At 40.8% G+C, this 27,622-nt stretch overlaps 1 protein-coding gene across 2 annotated transcripts in view; it reads right to left on the bottom strand.

Annotated features, from left to right (window-relative positions):
- Positions 1-27,622, bottom strand: part of AVEN (apoptosis and caspase activation inhibitor) — a 174,785-nt gene that overhangs the window by 622 nt on the left and 146,541 nt on the right. For both annotated transcript variants that reach the window (XM_043548087.1, XM_037900504.2), the window contains 3 exons: positions 17,433-17,503; positions 8,946-9,041; positions 3,305-3,650 (listed from right to left, as the gene is read on the bottom strand). In XM_043548087.1, coding sequence (XP_043404022.1) covers positions 3,305-3,650; positions 8,946-9,041; positions 17,433-17,503 — 513 coding nt within the window. The remainder of the gene's footprint in view (positions 1-3,304; positions 3,651-8,945; positions 9,042-17,432; positions 17,504-27,622) is intronic.

Here is a 27,622-nt window from a genome sequence, read left to right as displayed (position 1 = left end):
AAAGGATGACATTTAAATAGAGTGTATGTCAGCTAACTGGGAGAAATCACAAAAAAGCAGGTGAGTAAAGCAACCAGTATTAGGTGGCTGCCATCTGACTAATTTGCTGGATTTTTTTAGGGCCACTGTAAAAGAAGAGCTTATAGCTTCTAACAGGGCTAAGTTTCCAGTCTACAAGATTCCTAACTGATCCCGACTCCACCCCCCTACTGAGATCTATCTTGTCTCATGACCCATGCAGACTTCCTCTTATGTGAGAGATCAGCAGGAGATCATGGCAGCAGAGCTCCTTTTGTGATTATTAGAGGGTTATCTTAGTGACTACACATTTATGTTTGCATTTTATTTTTCACTTAATGCAAATCTCTTAAGAAAATATGAAATATCACAGAAATCATTCTCAGATGTGCTATTTCAAGGTCTTTTTTTTACACTCTGTAGTAACAGCTCAAGGTTTCTTGCTCTGTTCATGGTGGCAGCTTCTCAAATGTACAACCTTAACCTCAGACAGTCAACAAACAGTAAAATCACCAGCGTGAGAGAAGCTATAAATTACAATTTCAGTTTCACATCTTTTGGGGTTTTTTTGGTGGAAAGCATGAAAATGAACATTTAAACATCTCTTTATTGAACTCTTTGAAAAACGTTGCAGGCTCAGCAAAATCCTGCCAGCTACATCCTTTTCTAAAGCATTAAGGGGCCATGCAGACTTCAGTATGTATAGGAAAGCTGCAATTAATATATAACTAAATCAACACTTAACTTTTAAGTGCAGACCAAGTCTTAGACAAGCTTTATCTTAACTTAGATATGTCAGTCAGCAGTGTGGAAAAAACCAAACCCACCCCCCCCCCGCCCAGACATAGTTATGCTGACAAAACCCCAGCATAGATGCAGCTCTGTCAATGGAAGAGTGCTTCTGTCCTTCGGCATGGTAGTGTTTCCACACAGAGGGCTATGCTAGCATAGACTCCATAGTGCAGATGTTGCCACAGGGACCAACAGAATAAAATATACTGGAGTTTCCTAGACAGGAATTTGAATACATAAGCCCAATAGGTATTAGGATAATTTTCAAAATATGAAAGCCTTACTACATCTATGCTTTCCACAATCTATCCGGAGCCAAGATATGCAGGTACAGCACTTTTGGTTTTGGTGAAGATGGAGGAATGATGAAAATTGGGTTTATAAGAGGCATCTAGCTTCAGTCTTTACCTACAGAGGTTCATCTCCCTAATTATATTTAATTAGTAAATGATGTGAAAAATATTTTGTAAAAATAATGGAATCATAGTAATATGACACCTCGTTACTGGTGAGAATTTGGAAGAGATAACCAATTGTTTTGGTGTGGATTAGCAAGCTTCTACTGTACTTATCCTTTAGTGAAATTTACTGAAGATGCTTATACCCATTCTTGAGTCCTAAAGCTTTGGAAATTATGTTAGTTAATATTACTCTTATGAATCAGACATAATTGCAGTTAAGAATATATTTTTCTAAAAAAAATGTAGAAGACAAAAGTTTAAAAAGTATTTTAAAACCTGTAATCAGAAACAAACCCCTCTGTTTTTCCCCAGACTTATTAAAAGGTTATATTTCTGTGGAGTAACTGAGTAATAGCACTGCCACTCAAAAGTGTATTGAAATCTTTCATTGACAGAAAACTCCCGAGCAGTGAGCCGTTACGTGTTTAAACTTTGCCAGCTAAGGCACCACTTTGCAGAAGAGCTCTATTGATCTCTTAAAATGTTCAAAATGAGCATGCTGACTACAGTAAAGTTCTTCACTGATGTTACTCATTGTCCTTGAAAATGAAAATTCCATTAAACTCTTCAGAGTAACATCACTTTCCTGTATTATAGGGTGGAAACGTTTCATCAATTATGTACACCAGTTTTGTGCCTAATGTGTTTTGGCAGATACATCACTGTGTGGTCTGCTAGATCCAAAAGCAGCATAGTAACTACTGCTGAGTATCTTGCTGTTGACAGGACATTTTTTCAATTCTAGCTCAGATAGTCAAAGAAGCAAACGTATCCTGCAGGTAATAGGATCTTGTTCTGCGACGTTATTAGCTCTACTCTTGCTAACTGATGTTACTTCATTTCTAAGGTTATTAACTCACCTAGAGTGGAGGTCCTTGGGGCCTAGGGAGGTTGCTGAGGGGGCTCTACAGCAGTGAGGAGGGAGGCATCTGTGTTCACTGTCAGGCACAATTCAGTCAGGATTTCTGCATGCAAGTCCTGACTGGCTCCTTTTCCTTCATTCTGAGAACTAAACCCCTCCCCATCTCACAGTGAGCTGCATCTTGTGGATGCTAGGTCCTGCCCTTTCATTCACACAGGGGACATAACATCTACAACAGAGCTGGGGGAGGGGAGTAGAAGGAAGCTGGCACAAAGCCCAGAAGTATCTCTAAGCTCAGAGGCCAACAATTTGAGTCCAGCAATTCTGCTTGGGGAAGAGAGAGGGGTACACTTTGAAGAAAAGAAGGCTGAAAGCAGTCAAAGTGGTCCATTGCCTAGGGGCCTAAAGGACTACACACACTATGGGCATTTTTTTAAAGCAGCCTGAAAAAACTGAAGATGAACTGAATAAAAAGACAGTTTAAGATCCAAAATTATTTATCTGCCCAGACCTGAGTTTAGCGCTGTAGATTTTTTTCTGCTATACAGCATACAGTAAGGAATATGACTTCCTGCTCTATTATAGTTATGGGATCACCAGTTACTACTGGCAAGACATACAACTCAGTCCATCACATTTCATCCTATTTAAAAATGATGTCTATTCCTTATAGACCTATTCTTGGAAGTCAAAGAATATGCATATTTTAGTGAGTACATTTTCTAAATAATGTGTTTAGAATGAGCCAAGTTACGAGCCAGAATACGATCTAGTACCGAAAGGCCTAATACTGGAAAGCACCATATTCCACTATGCTATAAGTAGTAAAAAAAAAGTTGGGGCAGAGGAATGTATTTGTTCTACTACAGTATGTATGAAAGACTTGTATAAAGTTCAGTTTTCATCATGATTTTCAACCACAAGCAACCGCAGTAAGTTTTGGAATGTCAAAGTACTAAACAAGAGAGGTGCCTCTCTGAAAGGTCACCTGACAGGGAGAATGAGAATGAACAGATGTGTTCCTACGCAACTCCAAATCAATGACATACACTGTCAGGGATATGGGGATGATTAGAGAAGCATTGCTGACTTACTAATCAGGAGTTTAACTAAAAGCATCACTACAGAAAGAACATACAAACTAAAAAGGAGTTAAAAATATAAATCTCACCATTTTCCATTTTCAAATTGCTCTCAGCTGTCGTGTTGTGGGTTTCTGACAGGAAGTTGTTTTCTACATGAACAGGAGCATCTAAATTTAGCAGTAAATCTAGTTCTTCATCCAAATTATCTGCCTCTTGCTGTGACACAGAACAGCCTCTCTGAAAGGATTCTGAAGAAGTTGTTCCCGGTCCATCTTTACTTAAAGGCATCAAATGGACAACAGAATCACTAACAGGATCAGAGATTGATGCTATTCCACTTTGACCCAAAGGTGGTTGTAACTGAGTCACTCTCCTCTTGCTGTTTTCAATACTTTTAGATTTTATCTGTGGGAGTTCTGTGGGTGTTGATGCCTAAGAGTACAAGAAAAGACTTGGGTCTTCATTATGGTGAACTCAATTGTTACAGTTGAAATTTTAAAAAGACAGAACAATAATTCATGACTCCCACATACAAATCACTTACTTAATTAAATTCAATGGAACAGATTTTAAAACTGCAAGGAAAGTAAATTAGTACAAAAATAAATTTGAAAATATTTGTGCAATATCATCTATATGTAAAGGTAACTGTGCAATATTTTTTAAATGAACTATGAGGTTAAACTCTGAATACACCAAACAGCAGCTAGTGACGGGCATTCAGTACATACAGGGAGGGACGTACTGCCTGTAGTTACACACATTCAGTCCCACTGGAATCAACCTGAAATCAGTAGAATTGCTTGGGTGTCACTGAGGGGAGAATCTGGCCCAGTAATTAGCCTACTGTCTCTGATTTAGGTTTTCCCTCCAAAGTATCACATACTGAATCATTCTCTGATGTGACACTGTGTGGTTAATGAGGGATTTTTGGTAATATGTGTATGACCAATATATGTGACTCAGTTTACCCACTGACTTTGTATTCCTACCCACTGTGTGTATAGCGGTGAAACTGCTTGCCCAGAACAGGGGCTCAGAGATAGTCTGTTCAGATGCACCAGTCAAGCACTGAATGGATATATGCACATATGACTGAAAGACCCAAAGACTGGAACATTAATTTCTAATGATTGGTAGCCCAGGATGGGCTGAACGCAAGGGAACAAAAACAGAGTCTGAGAGATTGTGTTTTAAGGGTGCTGCCTGAGACACAGGAAATGTCTACCCTGCAGCTGGGAGTGAGCATCCCAGCTCGCACAGACACACTAGTGTTACTAGGGCTCAAGCTAGTGCTCTAAAAATAACAGTGTGGATGCTGCGGCTCTGATGGCTGCTGAGGCTCTCTGAGCTGGGTATGAGCTCAGGTGGCTAGTCTGAGTCACTGCCAGAGCTTCAATTTCCACACTGCTATTTTTAGTGTGGTAGCTCGAACCCTGCCAGCATTAGTTTGTCTACCCGGGCTCGGAAGCTTGCTCCCAGCTGCAGCGTATACATGCTCACTCAGGGCTGAGGAAATCGCAGACTCAGAGACTGACAGAGGGACGGAGAGCCAAGAGGGGTCCTAGGAGAGCATTGTACGTTGGTGCAGTTGCTTCTGCCAGTATGGACTCTGACTTAGGTTAACCTGGAAAAGTGAAGCTTAAGGGTTCTCAGATGCTGTATTCCCAGTTAACTAAGAAATGCTACCTTGTTCTGAAAAAGCTATGCTATGTCACTGCAAATACTTACTGGAGTGCATTGGGCATCTGCTATAGACTACCGGATCAGAAGGATGAGGTAGACGAGGCTTTCTTCGGACAACTAACTGAAGTTTCCAGATCACAAGCCCTGGTTCTAATGGGGGACTTCAATCACCCTGACATCTGCTGGAGAGCAATACAGCAGCGCACAGACAATCCAGGAAGTTTTTGGAGAGTGTTGGGGACAACTTATTGGTGCAAGTGCTGGAAGAATCGACTAGGGGCTGTGCTCCTCTTGACCTGCTGCTTACAAACAGGGAAGAATTGGTAGGGGAAGTAGAAGTGGGTAGCAACCTAGGCAGCAGTGACCGTGAGATGGTTGAGTTCAGGATCCTGACAAAAGGAAGAAAGCAAAATACGGACCCTGGACTTCAGAAAAGCAGACTTTGACTCCCTTAGGGAATTGATGGGCAGGATCCCCTGGGAAGCTAATATGAAGGGGCAAGGAGGCCAGGAGAGCTGGCTGTATTCTAAAGAAGCCTTATTGAGGGCACAGGAACAAACCATCCCAAAGTGCAGAAAGAATAGCAAATATGGCAGGCTTCAGTGAGCTTAAACTCAAAAAGGAAGCTTACAACAAGTGGAAATTTGGACAGATGACTAGGGAGGAGTATAAAAATATTGCTAGAGCATACAGGGGCGTAAATCAGGAAGGCGAAGGCACAACTGGAGTTGCAGCTAGCAAGGGATGTGAAAGGTAACAAGAAGGGTTTCTACAGGTATGTTAGCAACAAGAGGAAGGGCAGGGATAGTGTGGCACCCAACATAGTGACAGATGATGTGGAAAAAGCTGAAGTGCTCAATGCTTTTTTTGGCCTTAGTCTTCACAGACAAAGTCAGCTCCCAGACTGTTGCACTGGGCAACACAGTATGGGGAGGAGGTGAGCAGCCCTTAGTGGTGAAAGAACAGGTTAAGGACTATTTAGAAAAGCTGGACGTGCACAAGTCCATGGGTCCAGATCTAATGCATCCAAGGGTGCTGAGGGAATTGGCTGATGTTATTGCAGAGCCATTGGCTATTATCTTTGAAAATTCGTGGCAATCGGGCGAGATCCCGGACGATTGGAAAAAGGCAAATATAGTGCCCATATTTTAAAAAGGGAAGAAAGAAAACCCGGGGAACTACAGACTCACTTCAGTCCCTGGCAAAATCATGGAGCAGGTCCTCAAGGAAGCCATTTTGAAGCACTTGGAGGAGAGGAAGTATCAGAGGGGTAGCCGTGTTAGTCTGGATCCGTAAAAGTGGCAATGAGTCCTGTGGCACCTTACAGACTAACTTCACATGCATCCGATGAAGTGGGTATTCACCCACAAAAGCTTATGCTCCAATACGTCTGTTAGTCTATAAGGTGTCAAAGGACTCTTTGCCGCTTTTGGAGGAGAGGAAGATGATCAGGGACAGTCAACATGGATTCACCAAGGGCAAGTCATGCCTGACCAACCTGATTGCCTTCTATGATGAGATAACTGGCTCTGTGGATATGGGGAAAGTGGTGGATGTGATATATCTTGACTTTAGCAACGCTTTTGATATGGTCTCCCACAGCATTCTTGCCAGCAAGTTAAAAAAGTACGGATTGGATGAATGTACTATAAGGTGGATAGAAAGCTGGCTAGATTGTTCGGCTCAACGTGTAGTGATCAATGGCTCCATGTCTAGTTGGCAGCCGGTATCAAGCGGAGTGCCACAGGGGTTGGTCCTGGGGTTGGTTTTGTTCAATATCTTTATTAATGATCTGGATGATGGGATTAATTGCACCCTCAGCAAGTTCGCAGATGAAACTAAACTGGGGGGAGAGGTAGATATGCTGGAGGGTAGGGATAGGGTCCAGAGTGACCTAGACAAATTGGAGGTTTGGGCCAAAAGAAATCTGATGAGGTTCAACAAGGACAAGTGCAGAGTTCTGCACTTGGGAAGAAGAATTCCATGTCCGGCTACAGGCTGGGAACCGACTGGCTAAGCAGCAGTTCTGCAGAAAAGGACCCGGGGATTACAGTGGACAAGAAGCTGGATATGAGTCAGCAGTGTGCCCTTGTTGCCAAGAAGGCCAATGGCATATTGGGCTGTATTAGTAGGAACATTGCCAGCAGATCGAGGGAAGTGATTATTCCCCTCTATTCGGCACTCAGTAGGCCACATCTGGAGTACTGCGTTCAGTGTTGGACCCCACACTACAGAAGGAATGTGGACAAATTGGAGAGAGTCCAGCGGCGGGCAACGAAAATGATTAGGGGGCTGGGGCATATGACTTACGAGGAGAGGCTGAGGCAACTGGGGTTATTTAGTCTGCAGAAGAGAAGAGTGAGGGGGGATTTGATAGCCTTCAATTACCTGAAGGGGGGTTCCAAAGAGGATGGAACTAGGCTGTTCTCAGTGGTGGTAAATGACAGAACAAGAAGAAATGGTCTCAGGTTGCAGTGGGGGAGGTCTAGGTTGGATATTAGGAAACACTATTTCACTAGAAGGGTGGTGAAGCACTGGAATGGATTACCTAGGGAGGTGGTGGAATCTCCATCCTTAGATATTTTTAAGGCCAGCCTTGACAAAACCTTGGCTGGGATGATTTAGTTGGTGTTGGTCCTACTTTGAGCAGGGGATTGGACTAGATGACCTCCTGAGGTCTCTTCCAATCCTAATATTCTATGATTCTATTGCTTCCCAAATGGTGAGCAATCTTTAAACAGGAGTCTGAACTCAGTGGGACTTGCAGAGGAGAGCACACAGGGAAAAACAGGACAGCTGAAGCCAGAAAGCGTAGTCTCGGAGAGCTGTGGAGCTCACTTTTGGGCTGGCCAATAACAGAGGTACTTAAAGAGAGAGCGTGTACAGACTGGGGCATAAAACACACCCTGTAAATCTGTAACACACCCCAGCATGTAGACATGGTTTTGACAAGTTTATATTTTAATTTTTCAAAGGTTAAGACAGCAATATTAAATAGAAAATTTGCAAAACAGTAGCAAAGAGTGAACCAAGAAATACCCACTCTTTACCTAACCACTTAGAGGCAGTTTCTTTGCTCCTTTGGAGCTTCTTGGAGATTGTGCTATCACAAGTTATATCACAGCATAGCCCAACAGCAAAAGAAAGATAAAGATTAATTTAAATATTACAATATACACTGAATGACCCTATCTATCTGCACATACACATTGTAGGAGGAATCAAATACATTTACAGCACAGATTGTCTTTTATTTTGTTTGAAAAAGAAAATAAATAAGTTTATTTAACTAATAAATTCATCCCGTTGGAATAATTAATACTGGGAAAAGAAATTAATTCTAGGCTTGGCATTTTGGTTGCAAGAACAGAACTTTACTTGAAAAAGAACTATATATGAAGATTCCTTTATATACTCTATATCTGCAGACATACCTTTCAGCTACAGTAAGAAAGAAGTTAGCTGTGTAATTGTCTGAACAACCCCACATAAAAGAAAATATTTCCTATTAGAGTCATACATCTTTCCCTTTCTAGAGCAGATTGATTTTGTTGCCGTCATTTTTTCAGCTGCTGATAAACTGCTCTCCAAATGTAACCTCATGACAACTGTTTTTAACTCAAGACTCTCATTAGTTCTCTTCCCTCTATGTGAATGATATTTTGTTTTCCATAGCCTGAAGAAAGCATTTTGCTGAAATGCTGTTACCTAATTTTCTATACCCTGAATAGAAGTAACCTTTTTCTTCAGCTGTTTGACTGGCAGTTCACATTCTGACAACTGACTCAAATTTTTTTTAATAAAACTGGATAACACTTATATTATGCCATATCAGATCAGGAAGTTAATTTTTTTTAAAAAAGATTACATATCAAATTAGTTTCATTAAAAAAAAACATTCTTAAGGATAGTGAAAACAGAAACCAGTACTGCAACTGTGTAGTTACCCTATGACAAACACCAAGGATCCTGGCCCTTATTTCTCCTATTTACTGAACTATTTAAATCTTCCTGTAATTTTATGTGCAACCAGAGTATTACCTGCACCATTTCAGCAGCCACATTCAACCTGAGATGCAGAGGAAGCTCCTGAAGGGCCTGGACCAAAGACTGGCAATCAACGTAAAGTGCAGATAGCTGAAATACAATTAAACACACAGAAAACTTGCATAAAGAAAATTAAACTAACAATGATTTCAATGTGTTATACAGTAACTCCTCACTTCACATCCTCCCGCTTAACTCTGTTTCGAAATTACATCGCTGCTCCATTAGGGAACATGCTCGTTTAAAGTTGTGCAATGCTCCCTTATAATGTCGTTTGGCTGCCTGCTCTGTCCATTGCTTGTAAGATTCTGTGGAAGAGCAGCTACTTTACAAGGGAGCATTGCACAAGTTCCTCTTCTCCGCCTCTTCCTGCTCCCTCCCAGCACTTCCCCCACTGCCAAACAGCTGTTTGAAGGTGCTTAGGACTTTCCAGGAGGGAGGGGGAGGAGCGGGGGCACGGCATGCTCCGGAAAGGAGGTGGAGTGGGGGTGGGAGGAGTGGGCCTGGAGTGGAGCAGGGATGGGAAGAAGCGGGCCTGGAGCATCCCCCGGCAACGTCGGCGCCTGTTTTTCTGGGGGGAAGCTGCCATTGCTGCTGCGCAAGGTGTTTCCTAGCATCCTTGCCTGCAGCAGGCTGTGCCTGTGTGGGGCAAGCCAAGAGCACCTCCCAACACAGTACAGTACTGTACAGTAAATAATGCCTTTTGTCTGCCCCCCAAAAATTTCCTTCGAATCTAACCCCCCTCATTTACATTAAATCTTATGGGAATATTGGATTTGTTTAACATCGTTTCACTTAAAGTTGCATTTTTCAGGAACATAACTACAGCATTAAGTGAGGAGTTACTGTATTCCAAAACTCTGCACAAGGAAGGTAGCTATATAGCAATACATACCTAAATCTATAATACACTTGCAATAATTTCAAGAGTTGTAGGGATTAATATATAGATTTAAAACTGTGTATGTACAGTGTAGCTTGGCAAAATGACAAGTAGATTTATAAAATACCTGCAAAGCAAAGGAATCATTTAGGGTGGTTTAAAAGGCAATAACTAACTAGGAGTAAGAAAATGGGATTTTGAAGATGGTAAGTTTAGGATGCCTATTTGGCAATACAATGAAGATATACAGAAGAAAACAATCCTGTACCAGCAGTATAATGCTCTAAGTTTTTACCTAAATCTTAAGACCAAAATCTGTGGTCGTGACAGGACTATGCAACTTTCTACTATGTATGAGCTCCAGACGGTCACATGTACATGATTGTTTGGTGAGCTGACACACCCAAAGGAAAGGCAAAATTGCGGCTCCCCTTGTTCAATAAAGTTACCCCGTCCCATGCATCACAACTTACTATTCTGATTGCTATTGTCTCTGAGGGCAGCCCAAACAAAAATGATAGAACTCTGAAATGAAGTTCACCCAGGGAGAAGAATCAGGCCAGTACTGATTTGCAACAGAGGTAAAATATTACCCCCAAAACAAAAAATGTTGAGATTGTGATAAAGGGCCAAAACCAGGGAGTGAATATTATTTTTGAATGGAGTTTTCACTAATGAATCAATGGCCTTATCCAAAAAAGATTTTAGATAGATAAATGCCCTATGTAATGTTGACCTTCTCACCTGAAATAATACTCAAACTCTGTGTAAACATCAACATTTGAAAACCATAATCCTATCGCTAGAAATATAAGCTAAGGTCACTTGCCATCACCACAATTACATTTAATGGGAAAATATGCTTGAGAATTGAATATTCAAAATACCTAACGTTCAAAAGTCTATGACAAAAGGTGTTTGGTCCATATGCATGTGTAGAACAGGCAATCTCAAATGATTAAAAGCATTGTCAGAATTTTACTGAAACCTGGATAAAGTTTATCCCTGAGCTGATTACTTGGTATTCCACATCTCTAGCACATATAAGGACTTTAAAAAACAATCTTACAAAAATGTTTCCGAAAGACTGACATTCTTCCTAACAGCTGCCGCCATACAAAAGCAAACTTCAGGATATTATGCAGAACAATTTTTGAAAACTAAAATGTCTATATTTCAACCCAATGTGCAAACACATTAAAAGACACTACAAGCTTTTTGAAACAAATGCTTAGGTAGAAAGTTACTTGAAAACACACCACTTTACCTTCCTCTTACAAAATGCTTTGTTCTGTAATGCACTTGGTGGGTTTAATATTTTATAGTCAATTGTAATGCTTTTGTTACCTTTTATTTTATTTTAAGCCTTATTTCTCACTTCCTCTTATTTAAAACGAATGACAACAGAGGGTCCTGAGTTGTACCTCTGTTTATGGATTTTAACCAATCATAACTAAAGCAAAGAAGAGTGTCTGGATGCAACAGTATTAACAGCTCCTCAATATCTAAATCCTGATATCCGATTTCCAGTACTGGGCGTAAGAAAAGACCTATTGTGCCTCATACCTCATTGGTACCAATAATTATAATCTTCAACATTAAGTGATCGTTCAAAATGCATCAGTGCTCATCACTAAGAAAATTCTTTAGCACACAGAGCCTTAAAAGATCTTTGATCTCAATAAAGTATTAAGCAATCTCCTGGACAACACTGCTATTACACCTCAATGAACTAGCACTTCAGAAAACCTGGCACTCTTGTCAAATACTAAAGAGGAGCCTGGAGTCTGCACACAGAGCATGGATGAGGAGAAAAAGGGGAATTTTGACATTTAAATAACTCCAGGAGTTGATAAATTGTAAAGTAAAAATTAATTTTTAAAAAAAAACTGCTAAATGTAAATAATGCTTTTCAAAGAACTGGATTGTGTGAGGGAAGAGAAAGCGAATGGAATGGAGAAGGATTAAGAGAGAAGGGGGGACGGGTAAAGGAAAAGATGATGATGGTGGTACAGAGAAGCAAAATAGCATAAAAGGAAGGATTCAAAATTTTCAAAGGAATATTTTACTATAGATGATGCTCTACCAAGAGACAAGAAAAGGATCAAAGGAGCAATTCACCAAAGAATACAAAGGCCATGAAACAGCAAAAGTATTTTTGTTCAAGAAAGGAAGAAACAGCAATGATATTTGCTGCTGAATTTACCATTATCACTGGCAAGAATGAAAAAGATGCAAATTATTTTATCACATACCCTTGATTTTAAAATGGCACATTAACAGAGATGGCAACTATCAAATATATCACCTCCATTTTGTCCACATTTGGACAAAATCCACTGAGTTTTCTACAATTGATAATTACAATGAAATGAGAGGTCACACATGTTCATTTCACTGTTGCATTTTATTCTACCATTTTCAGTCCTTTGTACAACTGCCAGGCAACAGTACCAACCATTTTATAGCTATTTTTGTGCCTTTTCCCACTTATTCTGTCCTGTTGTGACTACTTCTTTCCAATTTATAATTCTATAGCCATTCCTTGTAAATACTGTGCAGACAGACAGATCTGATGAGGAGCTGGGATTAGGGTTGCCAGGCGTCCAGTTTTTGAACGCCTGGTTGAAAAGGGACCCTGGTGGCTCTGGTCAGCACCACTGACCAGGCCGTTAAGTCTGGATGGCAGTGCAGCAGGGCTAAAGCTGGCTCCCTGCCTACCCTGGCTCCGCACGGCTCCCGTAAGTGGCAGCAGGTGTCCCCCCCCCAGCTCCTAGGCACAGGGGTGGGAGGGTCCAAAGGATTCTGCGCGCTGCCCCCCACCCCAAGCAACAGCTCCACAGCTCCCATTGGCCAGGAACCACAACCAATGGTAGCTGCAAGGGTGGCGCCTGCAGACAGGGCAGTGCGCAGAGCCCCCTGGCCCCTCTGCCTAGGAGCTGGACATGCCACGCCCGGAGCCTGTACCCTGCACCCCCTGCCCCAACGCAGAGCCCCCTCCTGTAACCCAAACTCCTCATCCCTGGCCCCACCCCAAAGCCAGCACCCCTAGCCGAAGCCCTCACCCCCCTGCATCCTAACCCCCTCCCCCAGCCCGGAGCCCCCTCCCACACCCAGAAACTCTCATTTCTGGCCCCACCCCTGAACCCGCTCGCGCACCCCAAACCCCTCATCCCCAGAGCCCGCACCCCCAGCTGGAGCCCTCATCCCTCCTGCACCCCAACCCCCTGCCCCAGCCTGGTGAAAATGAGCGACTGAGCGAGGGTGGGGGAGAGCAAGCAATGGAGGGAGGGGGGATGGAGTGAGCAGGGGGCAGGGCCTCGGGGCAGGGGCAGCGTGTTTGGTTTTCTACAATCAAAAAGTTGGCAACCCTAGCTGGGATACATATAGAGAACTAGGAAAAGCTGAGCAAACAGTCTGGGACAAGAAACTAAGTGGGCAAAGTGTGTGAGGGCTGGTATTGGAGGAGAGGCCCAGGAAGGAAGACTGGAACCGAGAGCCTGTGTGGTAGGGATTGGTGGGCAGAAGACTGGAGAAAAGGGATTGCGGGGTAAGGGGTGATAAACAGGTCTGATGAGGAAATGGGAGGGGAGGGACAGGGACTATGAGTGGGGGGATGGGGAGAAAATTGGAACTGGCTGGGTTTGGGACTGGGACAAGAAGCCCGAGGAGTGGAGTCCGGGAGAGGCTAGGTGAAGAGATGGGATTGAAATGAGAAGTCTGGAGTAGGGAATAACTGAGACAAAGACAGATTTGAGGGGAACAGGGCAAAAGGGCTCTGTCTTGGGAGGAACAGGGACAGAAGAGTCGGTGCCCAGAACACACTCCTGCTCCAGAGCCTAGAATGGAACCCAATATTACTGAATCTCATCATTCTTCTATCAGCAAATATTTGTGAAACCCACTGGCAAAGTATGTGTCTCACCCTCTTCTAGAACTGGTCTACACAGAGGGTGACAACCCACTATTGCTATCAGTTACTCCATTAGCTCAAGAGATCTAGTGGTAGAGGTCTGTGTGGTGGATTTAACAACCCCGCTGATGACCCATGTGGGTGTCAAAATGATACCACGATAGAACTGAAGGCATGGGGTTTTTTACACACAAAAATACATTAAAAGAACATTCAGGTTGCAAAGTTGAACACACAAAAGTTAGGAAAAGCCAGAATTAAGGTTACCTGTGCAACCTTATTTTGGTCCTCTTGTCTGTCTTTAACCATTTTTTCCCACAGGTACCCTGCCTCATTCAGTGAACAGAAGGATGGTGTTTGGGGATGAATCAGGATTGTGTAGTGAAGGAAGCTGTTGTCTGTAGAATCTCTACCTACTTTGTGGTAGAAGTTGGAAGATGTATACTATTTGCACGACTGGGACAGGTGAGTCTAGGCCTGCCCAAAACTAAAAGCCCACCCCTTCAACTAAGGAAGAGGAAGCACTAAGCCCAGGCTTTACTTGAATACTTGGGACAACCAAGGAGAAAATATGAACAGGAGTGAAGTCAAAGGTTCAAAATGAGGGAACCAGAGTAGGACTCCAAGAAGAGCATCCCAGACACCACTCACCACTCTTCAAAGGAGTTTAAGGAGCCAGTGGATTCTGCCCAGAGGTGTGATTGTATGCAAAATCAGAAATAGGCCCCATAATCACAAAATACCCACCTTCCTCTTCCTGGAGTGATGGATGGCCAACTAGGAGGAGGATCACAATGAGGTCCCACAACTTTGTGGGGCCATGGATGGGGCATGCTTGTAAGGTATGTAGTGAATGGTTAAGGCAGTTAAATGCTACCATGAAGATTTGGATTCTATCCCTGCATTTACCAGAGAGTTCCTACGTGATGCTGGACAAGTCACTTAAATCACATTTTTCACAGGTTGTCACTAACTGTGTGTTCCTTGTTTTCTGGGTGCCCAACCTAAGACCATGAGGTCCACTATGTCGAAGTGCTCAGCTACAAATGAACTTAATGGGAGTGCTTTGAACATATATAATGCCATATAATGCTAAGTACTCTCAAAAATCACGTCCTAAATGCCTTAAGTTGTGCACTCCAAATTATGGATACTTTTAATTGTTGTGTGCCTCAGCTCCTCACCTGTAAAATGGAGGATTATACCACTGTCTTACCTCACAGGGATGTTGTGAAAATAAAATTTATCTTTGTAAAGCACCTCAATACTACAGCAATGGAAAAGCCCATGAGAAAATTAGTAATTCTGCATTCAGAACATGGTTCGAATAGTGCACAGTAAATAAGGCCTAAAATCATAAGTTGCATAAACAGTATGAAACAAAATATTCATAGATTCCAAGGCCAGAAGGGAACATTGTAATCATCTAGTCTAACCTCTTCTATAAACACATACCACAGAACTCCTACAAAATATTTCGTAGCACATATATCTTTTAGAAAAACATCCAATCTTGAGTTAAAAATTTGTAGCGATGGAGAATCCACCACAATCCTTGATAAGATGTTCCAATGAATAATAACCCTCAATGTTAGAAATGTATACCTTATACTGCATAGCTGCTCATTCAACAGCACCATCCTGTGCACTGAATGAGGGAGGGGTTCTTGTGGTCATGTAATTAAAGACTGTGGATACGCATTATGTTACAAGAGAGCCAAATTAAGCTTGCACACACAAATTTAATTCTGGCATCTCCCTAACTTTTGAATGCTTGACTTTTGAATTAAAATCCATCAGTTTCCCATCCAGGAGTACTTTAGATCCAGAACAGCTGTTCCCTAGTTATATTCCACAACACCACATGGACTCCATGTATGATAACCTGAGAAACTAACTTCTCTTTTGTTCAATTTGGAGTTCAAAGTCACAATCAGATGTTTGTTGGTAGAATGAACAGGGGAAAACTACAACACAAACTGAATAGCATAAGAAGTGGAAATCATCATGCTAAACCTCTCCTCTCTTGAGTAAACCTGAAATATGGAAATGGAACATTAATAATTGCCCGAAGAGACTGCAAAGATAGTATTAGAATGTGGCCAGAGTAATCTAAGTTTAGGTAAATACTACTACTACTAAGACTAATATAATAACCCCTTGTCAAGGTTCCTTCCCCACTCTGAACTCTAGGGTACAGATGTGGGGACCTGCATGAAAACCTCCTAAGCTTATTTGTACCAGCTTAGGTTAAAACTTCCTCAAGGTACAAACTATTTTCTTTTTGCCCTTGGACTTTATTGTTGCCACCACCAAGCGTCTAACAGCTATATAACCGGGAAAGAGCTCTCTTGGAAATGTCTTTCCCCCAAAAATCCTCCCCAAACCCTACACCTCCTTTCCTGGGGAAGGCTTGATAAAAATCCTAACCAATTTGCATAGGTGAACACAGACCCAAACCCTTGGATCTTAAGAACAATGAAAAAGCAATCAGTTTCTTAAAAGAAGAATTTTAATAGAAGAAAAAGAAAAAGAATCACCTCTGTAAAATCAGGATGGTAAATACCTTACAGGGTAATTAGATTCAAAACATAGAGAATCCCTCTAGGCAAAACCTTAAGTTACAAAAAGAACAGGAATATACATTCCATTCAGCACAGCTTATTTTCTCAGCCATTTAAACAAAACAGAATCTAACGCATATCTAGCTAGATTACTTACTAAGTTCGAAGGCTCCATTCCTGTTCTGTTCCCGGCAAAAGCATCACACAGACAGACCCAGACACTTTGTTTCTCCCCCTTCCAGCTTTGAAAGTATCTTGTCTCCTCATTGGTCATTGTGGTCAGGTGCCAGCGAGGTTATCCTAACTTCTTAACCCTTTACAGGTGAAAGGGTTTTTCCTCTGGCCAGGAGGGATTTTAAAGGTGTTTACCCTTCCCTTTATATTTATGACAACCCTAGATCTCAAAGAACTTTGCAGAGGAAAGAAAATATCATTATCCCACTTACAGAGAGAAAAATTGAGGCCGAGATGTGTTGTCTCTTTCCAGTATAGCTATGACCTCATCAGGGTGGAGAGTAAGTGCTTTTAGGATGTCTTGACACAGGACTTACCTACTTACACCCTGATCCACCTGAAACAGCTCATGTTAAAAACCACTGCTGGCACAATTAATACACATTACTGTTATTACAGCTGTCTGCAAAACAAGATCACAGTCCCTAATTTTTCTTCCTCTGGATGGATTTTAATCTTACAGTTCATTTTTTCTTTTTGCAACCTTTATTACCAAAATAACCCAAACAACTAAATCATGCTGCTGCTTTGAATGCCCCTCATTAGAAGCAGAGGAAAACACAACAGGGTGCAGAAAGAGAGAAAAACATACCAAAATGCATACAGAATAATAATCCATCCACAACAATCATCCACCAACAATTGATGTTGCTCTAACAACAACAATATATGCTGGCTGCACTGGGGGACTAAGTGTGCATTACTACTGTACTTAGCTTGCAAAGTTTTTAACCATGCTACTCAAAATACATAATAAAAACGAAGCTGTATTTGTGGGGTTTATCTTGATGAGAAGTTATGAAGTAAAAGCATTGGAATCCAGTCTGGAATTACAGAAACATTTTACATTTACAAAAATCCTCTGAATAATAATTGGTATGTGTTACCTGTTTAGGGCCTATGCTTCCTGTGTCCCATTCTTTTTCTTCCGCAAATCGGAACTGCGTAAAGGAATCTCCTGTAGAAGGGAAGTAAAATGCAATTTTAATTTTAAACAAAACAACAGGCATCCCCCCAAACTCCCCCACAATAAAAGTAAACTCATTAAGTCCAGATGAATAAAAACCTGCAATGTCTCCATATATACATTGATTTTTTTATATCACTTTCATTCAGGCCCCTTTAAGAAAGCACATCTAAGCTAAGACCCACATTGTGCTAAAATTTGCTCTGGTCTGCAAAAGAGTTACAAGACCAACATACATATTTGAATCTTCACACAGATAAGTCAGTAAATGATATCCTTTAGCTTAACAATGAAACAGAGCTTTAGGAGAAACTTTTCAAGGACAGAATACGGTAGGAAAGAGAAAACCAGTCTTCATGCTATATAATAATAACTCTTAAATGCTTAAAATTTAGAAAGCAAATAAGAACCCCAAACTTATTTTTAAAAAAATCACACAATTTTAAAGCAAATCTCATGATTATTTGAATGCTTGTGATTGGCAACATTCAATTAAGCCACTCGTTAAAGTTGATTTTCTGCTGAAAAAGGAAATAATTAAACCAAGAGGTTCTCTGTATCTTTCATATTATGACAACTGTGATGACGACGTCAATGAGGTCAACCAAGAAGTGTGTGACACCACCTACTACAAAGAAGTTGAAGACGACCCCACACAACAATTCACCCACAAATTTAAGAATATCATCAAATCCTTCCCCAAACACCACCAAGAGAAACTCCACAACCTCATCCCCCAGGAACTCATCCCAGGAACCTCCCACAAGCTTCCAGAGATACACAAACAAGGGAACCCTGGCAGACCCATCATACCTGATCACAGCACTCTTACTGAAGGAATGTCAGGACTCATAGAAACCATCCTCAAACTACTCACCACACAAAGGGCCAGTTTCCTCCTTGAAAAACAGACTTCCTCCAGAAATTCCACAGCTTAACAACCTCCCTTAGAATATCATCCTTGCCACTATCAATGTCATTTCCCTACTTACCAAAATCCCTCACAATGATGGTATTGTTGCCTGCCTCAAATTTCTACAAGACACTCAGATATCCACCCCAAACACATCACCAAACTCATCCATTTCATCCTCACCCATAATAACGTTACATTCAACAACAAATACTTTGTCCAAACAATGGGAACAACCATAGATACTAGGATGTCTCCCCAATATGCCAACCTCTTTACAGGCCACCTCAAGGAAGAAATTCTGGACAAATGCATGACAAAACCAATGAAATACCTGAGATACATCAATGATATTTTCATCCTCTGGACAGATGACCTAAATTCCCTCAGACTTCTACCACAACTTTAACAACCACTACCCATCCAACAGGTTTCAGAGTAACAGCCGTGTTAGTCTGTATTCGTAAAAAGAAAAGGAGTACTTGTGGCACCTTAGAGACTAACCAGTTTATTTGAGCATGAGCTTTCGTGAGCTACAGCTCACTTCATCGGATGCATAGCATATCGTGGAAACTGCAGAAGTTCCACGATATGCTATGCATCCGATGAAGTGAGCTGTAGCTCACGAAAGCTCATGCTCAAATAAACTGGTTAGTCTCTAAGGTGCCACAAGTACTCCTTTTCTTTTTACCCATCCAACAAACTCCCTCTAGAATTCTCCCATTCCAGTATCAACTTCCTGGACACCACGATCAGCTTCAGTGATGGAACCCTACAGGGAACTATATATAAGAAATCCATGGATCAACTCACTTATCTTCACAGATCCAGTAACTACCCCCAAAACACAAAGAAATCTATTATCTATAGCTAGGCATTCAGATAATACAGAATATTATCTGAGGAGAAAATCAGGGATACACACCTTAATATACTTAAAACCACCTTCACCAAACAAGGGCACTCCACCAGACAAGTAGATCGCATCATGGAACAAGCATCCCAAATACCATGAGCGAACCAGCTTCAAATCGGTGGGTGGGGGTGGAGAGGGGTGCACCCTCTGACTGCACACTCCTAGTTGTCATCAACCGCTCCACAAGAGAACCCATTAAGGGTACTATTAAACAACTACAACCCATATTTGATGGGGACCACAAATATGAAATAAATCTTTCCTGAACCCACTCTTATGGCCTTCAAATAACCCCCAAACCTCACCACACTCATCATCAGAAGTAAGATTACCAAAGACCAATGTAATGATGCTGCCATAACAACAGGTTTAAAACCTGCAGACATATTGCCACTACTACGATGATCAATGCTCCCCACAGCACGCATTTCAAGAGTACCTTTCCCATGCCTATCACTTGTGGTGTACCTTATCTAGTGTACTAAATGCCCCAATAACAACTACGTAGGTGAAAAGAGATAATCAGTATGCTTTTAAATGAACTCACAGAGAAAAATGATACAAGACAAAAACGCCATATCACCCACATGCGAACACTTTCACAAAACCATCACTCCACATCAAACCTCTCAGTCCTCGTTGTCAAAGGAAACTTGCACAACACCTTCAAAATAATAGCCTGGGAGCTTAAATTCATAATTTTGTTCGACACTAAAAATAATGGATTCAATAAAGACACTGGATTTATGGCTCATTACAACAAACCATAACCCACTAACCCTCCTTTGTCCTACAGCTGCAGCAGTGTTAACTGCCCAGTTCACCTTGAACAGTCTCTTACAAAATATTAACTTCTGATGCAAAACAATCTGTTCCACTTTGTATTTAGCTGTTACATACTGAGGGCTGGTCTACACTGAAAAGTTTGATTGGGATGGCTATGTCACTCAGGGGTGTGAAAAATCCACATCCCTTAGAGACGCAGTTAACTCTCAGTGTAGACAGTGCTAGGTTGATGGAAGAGTTCTTCTGTCAACCTAGCCGCCCCCTCTCAGGGAGGTGGATTACCTACAGTGATGAGAGAACCTCTCTTGTCACTGTAGTAAGTGTCCAGACTGACATGCAGCTGCGATACTCTAGCATTTTAAGTGTAGATGTAGCCACAGTGCCTTTCCCAGCCCTCAAGAATGGCTCTATGTAAGCTTAACAGCTTGTCTCTTTCATCAAAGGAAATTGGTCCAATAAAAGCCACCTTGTCTCTTTATGACACCATAATCATTCATAACTGGTCCTCCTCAGAAACACCAAAGATCCTTTGCATCATTTCCCATGATTCACCACAAGGAAGCATGGGCTTCCACAGCTCTTCAAAGAAGTTGCAACAGTGGCACCAGGATATATGGGGTGCCTTACACATCTAAGAATGGTTTCAGAGTAGCAGCCGTGTTAGTCTGTATTCGCAAAAAGAAAAGGAGTACTTGTGGCACCTTAGAGACTAACATCTAAGAATGGTTGGCTGCAAAGCAGCTGAACAAATTCACTAACGCAGAAAACTCCTCTGGGATCAGGAGCTGACTTGTTACTCCCCACTCCCAAACAACTCCTGCCAATTGTTTCTGGGGGTCACAGAGACCCACAGGTTGAGAATTGCTGAATTAAACTATAGATAAAATATACCCTTTAACTGGGCTTTTTAAATACAGTGACAAAGCATGCCTTTCAGATGGAAAAGCGATAACTACAATTCACAGAAGCACATTTAATGCAAATTAGGTTAATGAGAATGTTGGTCTACCCAATTATCTTTTCAAAAATTCCTTTAGCTTGAAAATAACTTCCTTTTACACTATGAATACTAATAAAACATCATACAATGACTCTGAGCTCCTTTCAAATACAAAAGCATATTTATGATAGATTACAATCCTTACAAAGTACTATTTATATTTCAAAGCAGTTTACAAATATACGAAAACATATTTAATTGAGTATGAAACATTAACTTTGTCGTTTTTTACAATAAGTTTTAATAGTAATTATTGCACAAACTGCAACTGTAAAATGAAATGACAGGACCTCTAAAACACAGCAGATTTTTCTATCACTAAAAATGCCATTTATCCAATTAAATGAGATGATTTAAACAGAATGCATTTTTTATACCCAAATTAAACTGCACAGTATTAGCCTGTGGATTTTTTCATATGAATAAAACACTAATTTGCAACATTTAACAGAATATTGTCAATATTCTTTGAAATATTTTTAAAATGTCAAATAATAATACGTAATGCCTAAAATTCAAAAGGCGAATATCTAAACTGGAGAAAAGAACTGACAAATGTTTTTAACAATGATTTGATACTCAATATTGTATACCATTTGTCTTTTGTCTGAAATATTTCATATACTACTTCATTAAAAACAAGAGAGATAAAAGGTTATGGATATTTGTATATGTGCAAATTGGACAGTATCTTTAGCACTTCATGTTTCTGAGTACATTTATATTATTAAAAAAATCCACAGCAAAATGTAATCCCTATAGGACTATGACATGACTGTGCCCAAAGGTATTATAAGGGTAACAAGCAAAAGGTAAAATGAACTTCCTTGCCCATAATTTTATCTTCTCCAAAGTGGGTATTCACTGCTCCATCAGTCCCATACTGGGTTCTCCATCTTTAATCACTCATAATTGGGAATGGAACTCAAGGTCCCCCTCCCACAACTCCCCCCCCCCCCATTTTTTATTTATTTATTTATTAAATTGAGCTCCTTGTCTGCAGCTCCTGCTGGTACTCTAGAGGAAATACAATAACTTTCAGACTGCAGGCATACTGCCAAAGCTGATGAGACTCAGAGAACTAAGCCATATTAGAAAAATTAATATTGAAATCTAAAGGATCTCAAGCAGATACTGAAGAACCTCTTGATTGGTGGAACTAGAAAAATGCCCCCTATTTACTATACTGTTCAAAGCTGACTATGAGTAATTTGTTGTGCCAGGCTAGGGTGTTGCTGAGGACAGATCTGGCCAAGAACCAGGTAATCTGAGCTTCCTCTTAGAATCCCCCTCTGAATTCTTTGGACCTTTGGTAACTGAGGATATAAGCAGAGGTTACGCAGGTCATAATTTCTCATAAGACAAAGGAGGAAGATTCAAAGCCCCTTTTTAGTGAGTTCTTACTTTTCTGGCTCACAAAATCCCTGAGTACCTCTGCTCAATCCACTGGGATCAAAATTTTCCTTTGTGTAGACTGGGGAGAATTTGACTGATTGGTTCAAGTGTTGTTGGGGTAGCTTCTAACACAACCAACTGCTAGTGGACCTCTTCCTCTCTGGACTGGACTATTCAGAGTCCACAACCTTTTCCTAAGATTCTGATAACAGAACAATCCATTTGCTCTTCTTATTCCACTTCACTTTAAGAAGGGCTTAAAGTTGGAGGGAGCTGGATGAAAGGGCCTGTTATTTTTAAGGTGGAATAAATCAAGTTCAGCAGCCTCTTAACTTTTTCTTGTAGGCAATGGCAATCCAAATCACTGAACTTATCTGAGGCTGATCAGGAGAGCTCATTTTCCATGAATGGCTTAAGTGACCACTTGCGAAACTGACCAACTCTCCCAAGGATAAAGATCACTGAAGCCTCTTTTTCCTAACGGTTTTTCCCTTTTGGAGGTCAGATTTTGACTGGGAAGAGCCAGGAAAAAAACAAGCTTTTAAGATTTAATTCAAGGGAATGCAAGACCACTGATACCTATGAGATCTGAGCTAGTTTGTGTGGATCCAGACAGCAGGAGAGAGAGCAGTGTTGGGGTCTTCTATGAAGACTCAAGACCCAAGGATATTTGCCATGAGGAGAGGTCCTCCTCAAAATCTTTTAGTTTTAGGTAGAAAATCAAGGCTTGTGAGCTGGGTAGAATTAAGAACTGCCCGTAAGGTATAAAGCAGTAAACCCATCAATATGTGATGGATGGAACAGCAGTTACCCACATGGAGAAGGAAAGGGGTGCAGCAGAGGTGTGGGAGAAAGAACCTGCACCTGTAAGTTCCATGGCTAGTCACAAATATAAAGACATTCTGAAAACATCATGGTAACTGCAAAAACTAAAATCAAGTGCTTTGTGATGTCACCAGAACTCTGAGATGTGTTATTTCTTATTCTTATTTTTCCTACACTGTGCTTTATGAACTGGTGTATCCACAGCTATCATTTACATACAAAAATCCCAACAGTTTAAATACTGTAAAAGGTGTCCTAGATTTTCCTTAATTTAGATCTCATTCTTCTAAAAAGTTATTTGCACATCTAAATTGATAAAAGCCATGTGATGATGGCAAATCCATGAGATACTTCAACTAATAAAAAAAGTTCTAAGATTTTTATATAGAACACTAAATGTCCAAATGCAAAGCTTTACCCAAAATAAGGTGCTATGATGGAATGGAACACGTTTTGAAAATCATGAAGCATATAGGTAAAGCAGCCAAGGAGAGCTAAAGACTGGAACAAATTTAAGAAAAACAACAACAGAACAAAAAAAGGGGGAGCGGGGGGATAGAATGGTAATATTAGAAAGGAAAAAACAAGGAAGTCAGTTGGAGACTGGAAAGAATGAAATACTATGCCTGAGAAGACTGAATGGAGAAAAAAATCATTATAGAATAAATGTCACAAAGTGATTCCTTCAGTTTCAAAAGAGAAATCACGGTTATCTCCACAGACATTCTTAACACCTCCTTAATGAAAGTGTGCGCACAATGATAGCTTCAATTAACTTCAACAGCAGCCCTTCAGAAAATCCTCCATGAGGTCAATGAATTTCTCAGGGTACAGAAATGTAAAGTACAACAATCTATTAATGAAGTTGCACAGCTTTAGTTTCCTTCCCACTAACTTGCTTACAAACAACTACCTCTGCCATCAGTAAGAGATGGAGCAGCCCATCTAAGATCTAAGTACATTGACTTCAGCTACGTTATTCAAGTAACTGAAGTTGCGTAACTTAGAACGACCCACTCCCCCCCAGTGTAGACCAGGCCTTAAGATTTCTAGCTGGCTATGTAAAGTTGTATGTATAAAAGAGCCACCCAGGACGTTAAGATGAAGACTACAATATTTTTAACAATTTATTTTGTCATCTGCAGCTGGGCGCCCATTGTTTACTTGGTCCATTGAGAGAGAAAAAGTAGAAAAAATTACTAAGCTACATGCCTCCTCCCTCTGCCATTTTTAGGTAGTGCATGCACAAGTTTTATTGTTAAACAAAAATTAATAAACAAGGAACCTTTATGTATAAAATAAGCTCTATATTCTATTTTAACTAGTTTACCCCAGACAAGGTTGAGGGGAAGGGGGGAAAGAAGGAAGAACATATGGTGCATAACTATAATTTTCTCTGTACCTAAGTCCTCTTATAAGTCAATGCAAGTTTCACATTCATACAGTGTTTAGAGAAAAAGAAAACGCCTGTAACAGAAAACAAAATCAGACTAAGCTATGCTATGGTAGGTTGCATAAACTACCTCCAACAGGCTGCCTTCCCCATGTGTTACTGCCTTTTTTCATGGTGAATAATTGTACAGCAGAAACATAATATTTACATGATTAAGTTTGTTTAAATGTTTCTTTAGCACGGCTCTTAGCTGCAACATGAATACACAGTATTGGAACAATCTGTATTGAACAAAACAAACATATACTCAAAACTTCACACAAAACCATATAGCTATTCATGGGGAGCTACCCTTCCAAGGACAGGAAGTTGAATTCTTCTCTATTATTCATTTCTTTCCTGAACAAATAATGAAATGCAATTTCAGTGTCAAGTTATTGATTTCCCTGTAAGTTAAGTTTAAACCTTTGGTTAAGTTTAAGCTAGTCACCTTCAACATTAGCACTTAAGACAAGCCTCACGGCACTGTTCAGCATTGTGAATTTTTTCAAGGTTACTAGTTTCTGCCATTTTATTTATTTATTTATTTTTAAATATAAATATAACCAGCTTGTTGGTCAAGTTAACCAAAATATAATAAAAAGACTTCATTGGACATCTGGTCACTGGCTTTTGAACTATATCATCTATGTGAAAACTGATGGGAAATTGGAAGACCCTACAGCGGAAATTCATAAATTAATTTCCTCAGACAAATATTATAATTATTTTTAGAACACCAACAGTGTGCTAGGTGCTCTACAGGCAGCTAGGATGATGAAGTCCTAAAGGTCTTAAAATGCAAACCAGAACACACACAAACAAGGGATAGGGGCTGGTATGGAATGAAAAAGCAGTGATCTAGGCAGTAAGCTAGAGCACACAGCTTGTTTGCACCACAATTTTTGCAGAGCAAGGGGGCGGCATCTGGGAAGGAATACTATAGACACATAATAAGTTAATGATCCCATACCTATCTAGTTTAGAACTGACAAGAGCCAAGGAATTCTGAAGTAAAACCAAAACTATATCCTTAACCCACACCTTACATAGGTATTACAGCTCATAATTTAAGCAAGATCCTTCACACTATTCTGAGCCCCATTGTATCCAGGAGCTATGAAATATTCCATAGCTAATACCATTTGCATTTGGTCTAGAAAGCTTCAATTTGTTTTGATTTGTAGACACAGATTGACTTTTACAGTGTTTCTAAACCCAGATCTTATAAACATGGCAACGTGTAAAACAATGTTTAATTTCAAACTTAGCAATCATTTCAAAGACACTTTCCTCCTCTGCCAAAAAAGTGCCATACTCCTTTAAGGAGTATTACACATGCTCTCCATACTGTCAGAATCCCCACTCCAAAATGTGGAAGAACACACAGCATGTAGGTTTTTCCTTCTCAGCTGCTTCCACAATTTGGTTTATGATTTTTCCTCCATGCTCCCTGGATAGTCAATATAATATTCTGATCAGATTTCTAATAGTTTTATTGGACCATCTGTTGATTCTCTCTGTCAATACATGAGAGGAGTTAATAAACATAGGCCATGTCTATATTAGAAACTGGTCAATAAAGTTATGGTGGCATATAACTGCGTATGCTTACCAGGAATGCTTGTGTCGATACAAAGTGCAGTGCATCATTGCGTCCGCTGCAATTACTTTTGGGAACTTTTCACAACGTGTTGTGGGACAGAAATGATTTGTCCAGCAATCTCTGGGAACCAGGGGACAAGGTCCCAGCATGCAACTTTCTCTATCCCATAATGCAATCCATATCCTATAAATTTGTGCCTTTTAAAAAAATATCATAAACCAACACAGCACTTTTTGGTGTCTGCCATCTCTGACAGAAGCATGGAACCCCAGAGCTCGCACTATTCTCATGAATGTTGCTAATACAGGATGCAAGGTTCTCCGATATTTGCAGACCCACAGGAAGTACCGGAACAATGGGGTACATAAGGATTTCTTGGAAGAGAGTTTGCTGAGGGAAACAGTGAGAAACAATTCAAGGTTGTTGGTGATGTTTGTAAAACAGATACAGAGGATGCAGCGCTGTTTCTGGGCCCAAGAAACAAGCACTGGTGGGACCGCAACATAATGGAGGCTTGGCATGATGAGCAGTGGCTGTAGATCTTTCAAATGCAAATGCCCATGTTTTGGATTTGGGGGCTGAGCTTGATTCAGCCCTCAACATGCAGGGACACCGGAATGAGAGCTGCACTGAGAGTGGAGAAACAAGTGGCGATCACACTCTGGAAGTCTGCAATGTCGGATGGATACCAATCAGTGCAAAATCATTTTGGAGTAGGAAAATCCACGCTGAGGCCATTGTCATGCAAGTGAACAGGGCCACTAATCGTCTCCTGCTATGCAGGACTGTGACTCTGGGCAATGTGCAAGACATAGGGGATGGAGTTGCAACAATGGGGGTCCTGGAACTGTGGTGGGGCAATAAACTGCATGCATAACCCTATTTTGGCACCAGCCAACCTTGCCACAGAGAACATCAATGGAAGAGGTTACTTTTCTATAGTTGGTAGATCACTGCAGGCACTCCAAAGGTATCAGTGCAGGCTGGTTAAGGAAGGTGCATGACACTCCCACCTTTAAGAACCCTGGACTGTTCAGAAAGCTGCAAGCAGGAATATTCTCTCTCAACCAGCCGATTACCACTCGCAATATTGAAATGCCAACAATGATTCTGGGGGACCCAGTCTACCTATTGCTCCCCAGCTATGAAGCGGTACTCTTGACACTTTGACAAGGAAAGATTTAACTAACAGTTCAGCAGGTGCAGAATGACAGCTGAATATACTTTTAGTAGATTG

Source organism: Chelonia mydas, chromosome 6, assembly GCF_015237465.2.
Source record: "Chelonia mydas isolate rCheMyd1 chromosome 6, rCheMyd1.pri.v2, whole genome shotgun sequence".
NCBI classification, from domain to species: domain Eukaryota; kingdom Metazoa; phylum Chordata; order Testudines; family Cheloniidae; genus Chelonia; species Chelonia mydas.
The sequence above is the reverse complement of the archived record's forward strand: the minus strand, read 5'-3'. Positions and strand labels throughout refer to the sequence as shown.